General features: G+C 50.8%; 1 protein-coding gene across 2 annotated transcripts in view; it reads right to left on the bottom strand.

Moving 5' to 3' along the window:
- Nucleotides 1-9,941, bottom strand: part of dock11 (dedicator of cytokinesis 11) — a 274,194-nt gene extending 264,253 nt beyond the window's left edge. The window contains exon 1 of one of the 2 annotated variants that reach the window (XM_041195297.1): nt 9,791-9,941. In XM_041195297.1, the coding sequence (XP_041051231.1) occupies nt 9,791-9,892 (102 nt within the window). In that variant the 5' untranslated portion in view covers nt 9,893-9,941. The remainder of the gene's footprint in view (nt 1-9,790) is intronic. The other variant, XM_041195295.1, reaches the window with a different exon arrangement.
- Nucleotides 9,942-13,575: the final 3,634 nt, after the last annotated feature.

The raw sequence follows: 13,575 nt of genomic DNA, 5'->3' as shown, positions 1-13,575 counted from the left end.
ATGTCCAGCCCAATTGTGGGGGCAATCAACAATTGTAAGAACGTCCAACAGCCAGAGATAAAACCTGCAGCCAAAAGTAAAGCTAAATCTTTCATCAACTCCTGACGTCACATCCCAGAAGGAAAAAACAGTTTGGACCAGTACTCTTATTTCCCAGTTGTTCCATTTTAAGGTATACAAGACCAGTTCATGCCAGTATTCTTATTTCCCAGTTTTTACTGTTTTTTTATTTCTGGGATGTGCTGGTCCCTTGCGCATTTTAGTTGTCAGTCATTGTGGAGAGATTTAGTAAATCTGAGGACTCGCTGAGCGACACTCTACATTACAGGTAACACATGACCCCTCAAATAACCAATGTTTTTGGGCACATCTGTACAAACGATTAAAGGACCAGCATCTCCTGCATATATCCAAGAAGAGCAGAGCTGCTCCACGAGAGTCTGCATCAAAATTTATTCCAGGAGTGTTCCTTACTCTCATCACATTTAAGATCCAGCTGAAGTAATACTGACAGAGACAGTTTTATTAAATTAATATCCCAATCCTGAAGGCTAAGCAGCCTAACCCACGACAGACACAGGCTCAGTCATTACCCACTGCCACCAGTCCTCAGTTCAAATTGAAGCCAAGCAGGAGTTATTTACTTTCACTAAAAGGTCACAAGTTTAAACAAAAATCTGGCAGTCGCTGCTTCAGATCAAAACCTACAATAACAACTTTTTTTAAAGAAACCTGGCAATCACTGCTTACTGCCTGATGTGAGCCTGTAATGAAAAAAATGTTCTGAACTCAAAGCTTCTTTTCAAAGGGAGTGCTTATGGATGGCCAAAACACAAGAGTGGATATTCCAGAGATTTCTTTTTCATTCTTTCATGGGATGTGGGCTTAGCTGGCTGGGCCAGCATTTTTATTGCCCAACCCTAATTGCCCTTGAGAAGGTGGTGGTGAGCTATCTTCTTGAATCGCTGCAATCCATGTGATTTAGGTACACCCACAGTGCTGAAAGAGATGGAATTCCAGGATTTTGACCCAGTGACAGTGAAGGAACAGCGAGATAATTCCAAGTCAGGATGGTGTGTGGCTTGGAGGGAAATTTCCAGCTGGTGGCATTCCCATGCACCTGCTGCCCTTGTCTTTCTAGATACAAAGATATGAATTAGGAGCAGGAGTACCTGGCCAGTTGGCCCCTTAAGCCTGCTCCGCCATTCGATGAGATCATTGCTGATCTGAACGTAAACTCAACTCAACATTCCCACCTGTCCCTGATAACCTTTCAGTCTCTTGCTTATCAAGATCTATCTACTCTGCGTTAAAAATGTTCAGAGCCTCTGTTTTTGAGGAATCGAGTTCCAACAACTCACGTTGCTCTGAGAGAAAAAAATCCTCCTCATCTCTTTCCTAAACAGATGACCTCTCATTTTTAAACAGTGACCACTAGTTTTAGATTCTCCCACAAAAGGAAACATCCTCCCTGTCAAGACCCCTCAGGGTATTAATGGTTTCAATTAAGTCGCCTCTTACTCTTCTAAACTCCAGTGGGTACAAGCCTAACCTGTCCAGCCTTTCCTCAAACGACAGCTCAACCATTCCAGGTATTGAATATTGAATTCAACAACTTTAGGTCGTAAGCTCCCTCCCCCATCCCCACCCCCTTTCTGTTTCCCCCTTCCATTTTTTTTTCCAATAAATTATAAAGATTTTCCTTTTCCCACCTATTTCCGTTATATAAAAAAAACCCACTAGAGCTATACCTTGAGTGCCCTACCATCCATTCTTAATTAGCACATTCGTTTAGATAATATCACCAACTCTAATTTTAACACCTATGTGTTCTATTGTACTATTGTCGTTGACATCTTTTGATGATCTGCTTCTATCACTGCTTGTTTGTCCCTACAACCACACCCCCCCACAACCACCACCCCCCCACCCCCCACCACCTTTTTGTCTCTCTATCTCTCCGCCCCCCATACACACACCTTAAACCAGCTTATATTTCAACTCTTTCTTGGACTCGAACGCAAGTTCTGTCGAAGGGTCATGAGGACTCGAAACGTCAACTCTTTTCTTCTCCGCCGATGCTGCCAGACCTGCTGAGTTTTTCCAGGTAATTCTGTTTTTGTTTTTTTTTTATTCCAGGTATTAGTCTGGTAAGCCTTCTCTGAACTGCTTCCAATGCATTTACATCCTTCCTTAAATAAACAGACCAATACTGTACACAGTACTCCAAATGTAGTCTCACCAATACCCTGTATAACTGAAGCATAACCTTCCTACTTTTGTATTCAATTTCCCTTGTAATAAACAATAACATTCTATTAGCTTTCCCAATTACCTGCTATATCTGCATACTAACCTAGGACAAAGAGACCCCTTTCAATCTCAGAGCTCTGCAATCTCTCACCATTTAGATAATAAGCTTCTCTTTTATTCTTCCTTCCAAACTGGACAATTTCACATTTTCCCACATTATACTCTATTTGCAAGATCTTTGCCCACTCACAATTTAGCTGTATCCCTCTGTAGCCTCCTTATGTCCCTTTCAAAACTTACTTTCCTACCTACCTTTGTACCATCCACAAACTTAGCAACCATCCCTTTGGTCCTTTCATTCAAATCATTTAAATAAATTTTTACAAGTTGAAGCGCCAGCACTGATCCCTGTGGCACACTGCTCATTACATCTTGCCAACCAGAAATGACCCATTTATGCCTACTCTGTTTCCTGTTTGCTAGCCAAACTTCTATCCATGCCAATATGTTACCCCATACACCATGAGCTTTTATCTTCCACAACAACCTCTGATGTGGCACCTTATCAAAGGCCTTCTGAAAATCTAAGTACAGTGCATCCACCGGTTCTCCTTTATCCACAGCACATGTGACTCTTCAAAAAACTCCAATAAATTGGTTAAACATGATCTCCCTTTCACAAAACCCTCTTGATTTTGCCTGATTGCCTTGATTTTTTTCTAAGTGCCCTGCTATAACATATTTAATAACAAGTTCTAATATTTTGCTTATGTTAAGCCTATAATTTGCTGCTTTCTGTCTCCTTCTCTTTTTGAATAAAGGAGTTACATTTGTTATTTTCCCAATCTAATGGATCCTTCCCCAAATCTAGGGACTGTTGGAAAATTAAAACCAATGCATCAAAGATCCCACTAGCTTCTTTTAAGACCCTAGCATGAATTCCATCAGGAATAGGCTGCTTTGTCCTTGATGGTATTGAGCTTCTTGAGTGTTGTTGGAGCAGCACTCATCCAGACAAGTGGGGAGTATTCCAACACACTCCTGACTTGTGCCTTGTAGATGCGGATGGGTTTTGGGAAGTCAGGAATTGAATAACTCATTACAAAATGCCCAGCCTCTGACCTGCTTTTGTAGCCACAGTATTTATATAGCTGGTCAATTATACATCAATGACCTTCCTTCCATCATAAGGTCAGAAGTGGGGATAAAAACAATAAAACTGCGGATGCTGGAAATCCAAAACAAAAACAAAAACAGAATTACCTGGAAAAACTCAGCAGGTCTGGCAGCATCGGCGGAGAAGAAAAGAGTTGACGTTTCGAGTCCTCATGACCCTTCGACAGAACTTGAGTTCGAGTCCAAGGAAGTGGGGATGTTCGCTGCAGATTGCATAATGTTCAGCACCATTCGTGACTCCTCAGATACTGAAGCAGTCTGTGTCCATATGCAGCAAGACCTGGACAACATCCAAGCTTGGGCTGACAAGTGACAAATAACATTTGCAGCACACAAGTAACAGACAATGATATCTCCAACAAGAGACTGGTCAATGGTAACTGCCAGGATATCAATAGTAGGGGATGGTAATACCGTTGAATGTCAAGGGAGATGTTTGGTTTTTCTCTTGTTGGAGATGTAAACAAGATGTAAAACACTGGAATACTCAGGTACGGAGTCGCAAATAGTGCTGAGCATTGTGTAATCTGCAGCGAACATCCCCACTTCTGACATTATAATAGAAGGAAGGTCATTGATGAAGCAGCAGAAGATGGTTGGACCTCAGACACTACCCTGAGGAGCTCCTGCAGTGTAACCCTGGAGCTGAGATGACTGACCTCCAACAACCACAACCACCTTCCTTTGTGCTAGGTATGACTCTAGCCAGCAGAGAGTTTTCCCCCGATCCCATTGACTCCAGTTTTGCTAGGGCTCCTTAATGTCACACTTGGTCAAATGCACCTTGATGTCAAGGGCAGTCACTCTTCCCTCACCTCTCGAGTTTAGCTCTTTTGTCAATGCTTGCACTAAGGCTATAATGAGGTCAGGCCTAGCGGAACCCAAACTGAGCGTCAGTGAGCAGTTTATTTCTGAGTCCATGCTGCTTGATTGCACCATTGACGGCACCTTCTGATGTTCTCACAAAGTCCAAGTCTGTCTGTCTGTCGTCACTGCGTTATGATATTTAATAACACACCAATTCTGTTGGTGTTTAGAATATTATGAATACACTTGGCATACCGTGTACATTTCTGGTCTTCATATTATGGAAAAGGATTTAAGGCCACTGCAGGGTGCAAATATAATTCACATGGTTGATATCAGAATGGAGAGGTTATAATTTTCGAGGAAGACTGAATAGGCTGGGGCTCTTTTCTTCAGAAAGAGAGCTAAAGGGTGATTTAATAAATTTCTTTAAAACAATGAAGAGGTTTAGTAGGTAAACACAAAATAGATGTTCTCACTTCTGGGGAGACCAGAGGCCATAAATATAAGATAGTCACTATTAAATCCAATAGGGAATTCAGGAGAAACTTACCCAGAGAGTGGTGAGAATGTAGACCTCACCACAAGAAGCAGCTGAAGCAATAATATATATGATTTTAAGGGGAAGTGAGATAAGCACATGAAGGAGATTGGAATAGAAGCGATATGATGATGGGTCGAGGAAATAGGGTAGAAGGATATACAGGGGTCCCTGGGAGGGTGTCAGTGTATACAGAGTGGGTGGCTGATCCTTGGGAGTGTGTCAGGATATACAGGGTGGGGTGGGGGGGGGGGGGGGGGGGGGGGGCACTGTCCTCAGTCTATTCTGAAATCCTTTCCCTTAATATGATCAAGTAATGTGGTTAAATCATTTCCATTCCTTTTGGGGGATGGTGGTTATCAATTTCAAGGTTCATTAGTTCAACATGTGGCAAATGCTAAAAAGCACTGGACATATTGCTCCTGTCTAAGTCCCGGGCCTCCTTTTTGGGACACGGAATGTAGCAGGGTTTGGAACTCCAAGTCACAATGCTCCCTTCCCTCCTCCCACTGTTCTGAAACCAGTGTGCCCCATAAATTGACTGTTCCTCAGTGAGCAGAATGAACAAATTAACAGTGAGATGAAGAATGACTTCCATTCCTCCATTCCAGGGCCTGCTCCAGACAGCTGGCTCCATTTCAACCTTCCATTACCAGGTGAGCTGTCTTCGGAATCAGTTCAAGCCCACAGTATACTAATCATTAGTCAAATGACAAGCACAGGTTGTATTTTTCTAATATGACAACATAAAGAGATGAATGAGATTCATTTGCAACACTCGCTTTTCAATCTGGCTTTTGATCTTTTGATGACATATGCTTCGTCCCAATGAAGATAAATTGCAATTATTTAGAGCTTTTCCACACTTTCCCATTCTACAGCCAATGAAGAGACAACCAGCTCAACTCCAGAAACAGTGCCTCCTCCTAACCCCACACATATATATACCTACTGCACCTTTACCTCCCATTCCAACAACCTCGTTTTCTTCACTCCCCAGGACGCTACCTGCCAGCATGGGATCAGCTCCCATACCCATGCTAACAATGGCAAGTTCTATTTTTCTACCTGCTCTGAGCTGCCCGACACTAAGTCATGAATGATCCAGAAATACCTTCCATCTAAAAGCAGGACAGCGAAACTCCTCATTTTCCATTCCTGCCAAGAACTTTATCGCCAAAGCCATTCACACCATCTCCCCTCCTCACCTGACTGTGTGCTCTGACGACACCAGCCAGTCAATACTCCCAGTGTCTCACTCACTCCAGTACTAAGCTTCATACTCCATAATCTCAGCACCATCAAAACCACTTTCAAACAACCTTTCTCCACTCCATCTCATTCCTGCCATCATCATACCCCTAATCCACAGTGTTATCACCTCTGGAGTTGAATTCTGTAATACACCCTTGCTGGCCTCACAAGTCTCTCCCTCTATCAACCTGGGCTCACTGCTACCAGTCCTTGCAACCCAGTCAGAAGGTTTGTTGATTTACGCCCCACTCCAGAGACCCGAGTACAGATCCTAGGCTGACACTCTAGTGAAGTACTGAAAGGATGCTACTTTTTTGAAGGTGGTGCCGTCTTTTGGATGAGGTGTTAAACTGAGGCCTTATCTGCTCTCCCAGGTGGACACAAAAGATCCCCTGCCACTATTTTGTAGAGGAGCAGGCGAGTTCTCTTGAAGAAAGGCAAAATACTGTGGATGCTGGAAATCTGAAATGAAAACAAAAAATGCTGGAAAAACTCAGCAGGTCAGATGACATAATGGAGAGAGAGAGACAGAGTTAACGTTTCAAGTCTGTATGACTCTTCTTCAGATCTGAAGGGAGCTAGAGATGTGGTGAAATATAAAAACAAAAGAACTGCGGATGCTGGAAATCCAAAACAAAAACAGAATTACCTGGAAAAACTCAGCAGGTCTGGCAGCATCGGCGGAGAAGAGTTGATGTTTCGAGTCCTCATGACCCTTCGACAGAACTTGGACTCACTCAAGTTCTGTCGAAGGGTCATGAGGACGCGAAACGTCAACTCTTTTCTTCTCCGCCGATGCTGCCAGACCTGCTGAGTTTTTCCAGGTAATTCTGTTTTTGATGTGGTGAAATATATACTGATTAAGGGGGGTGGAATAGGTGAAGCTGGATTGAAGGCCAGCGATTGGTGGAGGCAAAGGAGAGATGACAAAAGATGTCATAAACAAAAGGTCAAAGAGTTGTTAATGGTGGTGATACTGCTAAGGAAGGTGCTGGTGCTGACATTAAGAAAGCAAAATGTGATAATGGCCGGATCAGGGTAAGCACTCTGGAAAGTGACAGATGGCCCTAATGGGGGTGGGGTGGGGGGAAGGGACGGTGGTGGGAAGAAAGAGCGAAAATAGGCTAAAAGCTTCCCTCAATTTGGTCTACTGCATTTGCTGCTTCCAATGCGGTCTCCTCTACATTGGAGATACCAAACGCAGACTGGGTGATCGCTTTGCGGAACACCTTCGGTCTGTCAGCAAGCAAGACCCAGAACTCCCTGTCGCTTGCTGTTTCAACACCCTATCTTGCTCTCCTGCGCCCATGTCCATCCTTGGCCTGTTGCAATGTTCCAGTGAAGCTCAATGCAAACTGGAGGAACAGCATCTCATCTTCCGACTTGGCACTTTGCAGCCTTTCAGACTTAACATTGAGTTCTACAACTTCAAACCATGAATTCATTCCTCCATCCCCACCCCCTTTTTTCCATATTCATTTTTATTTTTTTATTTTTATTCATTTTTTCCCACTTATTTTCATTATTATTATTTTTAAAATTTATTTCCATTTTTATTCATTGTTTTATCCGCAACGTTTAGCCTATTTTTGATCTTTCTTCTCATCACCATCCCCTCTCCCCCCCAACCCCCACTAGGACCATCTGTCACTTTCCAGAGTGCTTACCCTGGTCCAGCCATTATCACATTTTGCTTTTTTAATGTTACCATTAGCACCTCATTTAGCCCGTACCACCATCATTAACAACTCTTTAACCTTTTGTTTATGACATCTTTTGCCATCTCCCCTTTGGCCTTCTATCCAGCTTCACCTATTCCACCCCCCTTAATCAGTACATATTTCACCACATCTCTACCTCCCTTTAGGTCTGAAGAAGTCCTACAGACTCAAAACATTATTCTGTCTCTCTCTCCACAAATGTTGTCAGACCTGCTGAGCTTTTCCAGCATTTTTTGTTTTCGTTTCTGAGTTCTCTTGAAGTCTTGGCCAATTCAGCCAATTCAAAAACCTAAAAGATATTATCTGTTCATTGCAATCTACGGAATCTTGTTGTGCACAAAGTGGCTGTCTCATTTTCCCACATTACAACAGTGGCTACACTTAGGAGAATCTCATTGGCTGTAAACCACTTTGGGATACTCAAGACAGCTGAAGGCAGGGCTGCCAATAGTGCAGTGATGTAAATCAGGGATGAACAAAAAGCCAGATTTGGAGGGGTGCAGGTATGTCAGAGGCTTTGGGGACAGGAGGGGATTACACAGATAGGGAGAGGTGAGGTCATGCAGGAACCTGAAAGCATGATTGAGAATTTTAAAATTGGAATGCTGCTTAGCCAGGAACTCGGGTAGACCAATGAGCACAGGGGTGATGGGTGAACGGGGACTTGGTATGAATAAGGACACAAGCAGCAGAATTTTGGATGACCTCAAGTTTACAGAAGGTGGAAAATGTAGAAGGCCAGCCAGGAGTGCGTAGGAAGAGTCAAGTCTGGACTTAAGGCATGAAAGAGTGTTTCATGGGAGTGGGTATAGTCAATGTTACAGCGGTGGAAATGAGCACTCCTGGTGATGGTGTGGATATGTGTTCAAAAGTTCATCTCAGAGTCACACAGGACACAGAGGTTGCGAACTGTCTGATTCTGCCTCAGATAGTTGCTAGGGTGAGGGATGTCATCGGTAGCTAGGGAATGGAGTTTTTAAGCATTGCATCATTAGACTCGCTTTTTAACCACTTACTGAGAGAACCTGGATCAAGCTTTCAAAGACTTGGGCCAACTTTATTGGCCAACTAGGAAACACTCTCTGCAAGTAGTTTCCCAGCTGTGTCTGAAGTGAAATTGACACCACTGCATTGTTTTAGCAAGACACAGAACTGTTGGGACTAGTTCGAGCTCCTGGAGGAGCTGCCTTCCTGGTACACATCCCACTGGCAGTGTATCTCATTAATTTAATGAAGTGGCGATTTATAACCACACACCCCATCACATCTATCCTACTTCACATTAACAAGGGTCACAACAGTTATGGGAAAACTCTTGTAAGTGAAAGTGAAACAAAGCAAGTGATCTATTCATACTACAACAAGCAACAATTCTTAAGGCGATTAATGGTCTGAAAGCCAATTTCCTTGGGCCTGATGAAGTATGAGTGACAGGAATGCCACTCCACACGAGTACAGGGCTCCTTTACTGAGTCATGCAGGATGTGCATACATTCCTTTCAGAGGTAACGCATTTGATTTTTAGCGCGTGCAAAAAACATTTAAAAAACACTGCCTGGAGCCTGCTCTGGATGATATTCTGCCGGTTACATCAAATAGAAATTAAAGTGCTCCAGGAAATGCCCTCGCCCCTCCCGCCCTCCCAACAAACACAGGAGACTGACAGGTAGACACACACAGTTATAGAGATACACAGACTGAGAGACACAGGCAGCAGACAGTCGGGGAAAGAAACAGAGAAACGGAGACGGAGAGAGAAAGAGAAGGGCAATCAAAGACAAAGAGAGGGAGAGACGCACGGGGTGGGGGGGGGGGGATGGGGGTTAGAGAGAGAGACAGGCAAAGGATGACACAGATAGAGATACACAGATGGACAGAGCGAGACATAGAGACAAAGACATGAGAGACACAGGGAGATAGACAGAGGGAGAGAGAGACAGGCACACACAGAGAAACAGACACAGAGGCAGTGAAAGGCAGCCCCCCAGACAAGAGAACCCTCATTCCTAGGTGATGGGGATATCTTTCGGACACTCACCGCCAGCAGGGAGTTACGAACAGCCTCGGACGCGCTCTGCCGCAGCTCGGCGGCCGTGCCCGGTTTACTGAGCCGCTTGGTGAACCTCCGAACCTCGGCCATGGAGCAGAGATAACCCCGGGGAGCAGAGAGAGCCCAGCTCAGTGAGAGTAGAGAGAGAGAGAGCAGAGATCCGGAATAGAGAGAGCGAACTCCACCCAAAACCCCGCCCCGGGACAAGAGCAGCACCGCGGGGGGAGGAGAGGGAGGAAGGGGGGAAGAGTGGGAGGGAGGGAGATGGGAGGAGGGGAAGAGTGGAAGGGAGATGGAGGGGGAAGGGGGGCTGAGGGGAGGGGGAAGAGGGGCTGAGAGGAGGGGAGGGGGGAAGAGGGGCTGAGGGGAGGGGGAAGAGGGGCTGAGGGGAGGGGGGGAAGAGGGGCTGAGGGGAGGGGGGGGAAGAGGGGCTGAGGGGAGGGGGGGAAGAGGGGCTGAGGGGAGGGGGGAAGAGGGGCTGAGAGGAGGGGAGGGGGAAGAGGGGCTGAGGGGAGGGGGGAAGAGGGGCTGAGGGGAGGGGGGAAGAGGGGCTGAGGGGAGGGGGAAGAGGGGCTGAGGGGAGGGGGGGAAGAGGGGCTGAGGGGAGGGGGGGAAGAGGGGCTGAGGGGAGGGGGGGAAGAGGGGCTGAGGGGAGGGGGGGCTGAGGGGAGGGGGGAAGAGGGGCTGAGGGGAGGGGGGGCTGAGGGGAGGGGGGCTGAGGGGAGGGGGGAAGAGGGGCTGAGAGGAGGGGAGGGGGAAGAGGGGCTGAGGGGAGGGTGGAAGAGGGGCTGAGGGGAGGGGGAGGGGGGGAAGAGGGGCTGAGGGGAGGGGGAGGGGGGGAAGAGGGGCTGAGAGGAGGGGAGGGGGAAGAGGGGCTGAGGGGAGGGGGAAGAGGGGCTGAGGGGAGGGGGAAGAGGGGCTGAGAGGAGGGGAGGGGGAAGAGGGGCTGAGGGGAGGGGGAAGAGGGGCTGAGGGGAGGGGGAAGAGGGGCTGAGGGGAGGGGGGAAAGAGGGGCTGGGGGAAGAGGGGAGGGGGGAATGAGGGGCTGGGAGGAGAGGAGGGGGAAGAGGGGAGGGGGGAAAGAGGGGCTGGGAGGAGAGGAGGGGGAAGAGGGGAGGGGGGAAGAGGGGAGGGGAAAGAGGGGCTGGGAGGAGGGGGAAGAGGGGCTGAGGGGAGGGGGGGGAAGAGGGGCTGAGGCGGGGGGGAAGAGGGGCTGAGGGGAAGAGGGGCTGAGGGGAAGAGGGGCTGAGGGGAAGAGGGGCTGAGGGGAAGAGGGGCTGAGGGGAGGGGGGGAAGAGGGGCTGAGGGGAAGAGGGGCTGAGGGGAGAGGGGAAGAGGGGCTGGGAGGGGGGGAAAGAGGGGCTGGGAGGAGGGGAGGGGGAAGAGGGGGGAAGATGGGCTGGGAAGAGGGGAGGGGGGAAGAGGGGCTGGGTGGAGGGAGCGAGATAGAGGGGGGAAGAGGGGAGGGGGTAGAGGGGAAGAGCGGCTGGGGGGAGGGAGGGGGAAGAGGGGCTGGGAGGGAGCTGGAGGGGCTGGGAGGGAGCTGGAGGGGCTGGGAGGGAGATGGAGGGGAGGGAGAGAGGGGGGAGTGTAGGGTGGGGTGGGGACGGAGAGATGCGGGACGGGGTGAGGGGGAGGGGGAGAGGCGGGAGGGTGGGGAGAAGGGGAGAAGGGGGAGAGGCGGGAGGGTTGGGGGGTTGGTGAGAGGCGAGAGGGAGGGTTGGGGGTGGTGAGAGGCGGGAGGGTGGGGGAGGGAGGGGGGGAGGGAGGGGGGGGAGGGAGAGGGGGAAGGGAGGGGGGAGGGGGCAGGGTTGGGGGAGGAGGTTGGGGCATGGTTGCGGGGTAGAGGGGGAGGGTGGAGAAGGGAGACGGGGGAGGGAGAGGGTGGGGAGGGGGGAGGGGGGAGGGGGAGGGGAGGGTGGGGAGGGGGGAGGGGGAGGGTGGGGGAGGGGGAAGGGAGAGGGGGAGGGGGCACGGTTGCGGGGGAGAGGGGGAAGGGGAGGGTAGGGTAGGGGGAATTGGAGGGTGGGGAAGGGGAAATGGGAGAGGGGGAAGGGGGAGGGGGAAGGGAGAGGGAGAGGGGGGAGGGGGAAGGGAGAGGGAGAGGGGGGAGTGTGGGGGGAGGGAGACAGTGGCGAGGGTTGGGAGGGAGGGGGAGTGTGGTGAGGGAGGGGGGATGGGTGGGAGGGAAGAGAGGGTGGGGACGAGGGAGAGAGGGGAGGGTGGGGGGTTTGGTAGAGGGAAGGGTGGGGTGGAGGGAGTGAGGGGAGGGTGGGGTGGAGAGAGTGAGAGGGGAGGGTGGGGTGGAGAGAGTGAGAGGGGAGGGTGGGGTGGAGAGAGTGAGAGGGGAGGGTGGGGTGGAGAGAGTGAGAGGGGAGGGTGGGGTGGAGGGAGAGAGGGGAGTGTGCGGGGGAGGGAGAGAGTGGGGAGGGTGGGTGAGGAGGGAGAGAGTGGGGAGGGAGAGAGTGGGGAGGGTGGGTGAGGAGGGAGAGAGTGGGGAGGGAGAGAGTGGGGAGGGTGGGTGGGGAGGGAGAGAGTGGGGAGGGAGAGAGTGGGGAGGGTGGGTGGGGGGGAGGAGGGGTGGGGGGGTAGGGAGAGAGGCAGGAGGGAGGGAGGGGTGAGGGAGAGAGGGGGAGGGTGGGGGTGAAGGGAGAGAGGGGAAGAGAGAAGGGGAGAGAGAGAGGCAGGAGGGAGTGAAGGGGGAGGGTGGGGGAAGGGACAGAGATGGGAGGAGAGGCGGAGGGTGTGGGGAGGAGGGAGTGACGGGGAGGGAGAGAGGGGGAGGGTGGGGGAAGGGACAGAGATGGGAGGAGAGGCGGAGGGTGTGGGGAGGAGGGAGTGAAGGGGAGGGAGAGAGGGGGAGGGTGGGGAGAGGCAGAGAGAGGGGAGGGTGGGGGGAGAGGGAGACTGGGGGAGGGAGAGAGGTGGGAGGGTGGGGTGGAAGGAGAGATGGTGGAGGGTTGGGGGGGGAAGGAGAGATGGGGGGAGGGAGAGACTGGGAAAGGACAGATGGGGAGGGTTGGGGGGGAGGGAGAGAGGTGGGAGTGTGGGGGGAGCGAGGTGGAAGGGTGGGGTGGAGAGAGAGAGGTGGGAGAGTGTGGGCTGAGGGAGTGAAGTGGGAGGGTGGGGGGGATGGAGAGAAGGGGGAGAGGGGGAAGGGTATGGGGGTGGGAGAGGGAGGCATGGTGAGGGTGGAAGGAGAGAGAGGGAGAGAGAGGGGAGGGTAGGGGGGGCAGGGAGAGAGGTGGGGGGTGCTGGGGAGGGAGAGAGTGGGGAGGGTTGGGGGGGAGGGAGAGAGGTGGAAGGGGGGGCTGGGGAGGGAGTGAGGGGGAGGGTTGGGGGAAGGGTGGGGAGTGGATGGAGAGGGGGAGTGCATGAAGGGTGTGGGGAGGGAGAGAGGGGGATGGTGGAAGGAAAGGCGAGAGTGGGGAGTGTGAGGGGTGAGGGTGAGAGGGAGGAGGGTGAGGGCAGGGAGAGAGGCAGGAGGGAGAGAGGCGTGTGGGTGGGGTGGTGGGAGAGAGAGGATAGGGTGGGGTGTGAGGTAGGGGGGAGGGTGTGACGTGTGGGAGAGAAGGGAGAGGGTGGGGGCAGGGGGAGAGGGGGAGGGGGAGGGCGAGATGGGAAGGAGAGTGGAGAGGGAGAGGGGGTGTTCACTCGCGCCTTGTCAAACACTGTGTGCGACCCATTGGGTCTCAGGCACTCTGCAATATGCCTGTGAACAGATTTGCTGTTCTTTTCAAAGTGCACCGCCCCTTTACACTTTGTGTTTTGCT

The sequence above is a fragment of the Carcharodon carcharias genome, chromosome 9, assembly GCF_017639515.1.
Source record: "Carcharodon carcharias isolate sCarCar2 chromosome 9, sCarCar2.pri, whole genome shotgun sequence".
Lineage (NCBI taxonomy): Eukaryota > Metazoa > Chordata > Chondrichthyes > Lamniformes > Lamnidae > Carcharodon > Carcharodon carcharias.
This window is presented reverse-complemented; position numbering and strand designations above follow the sequence as displayed.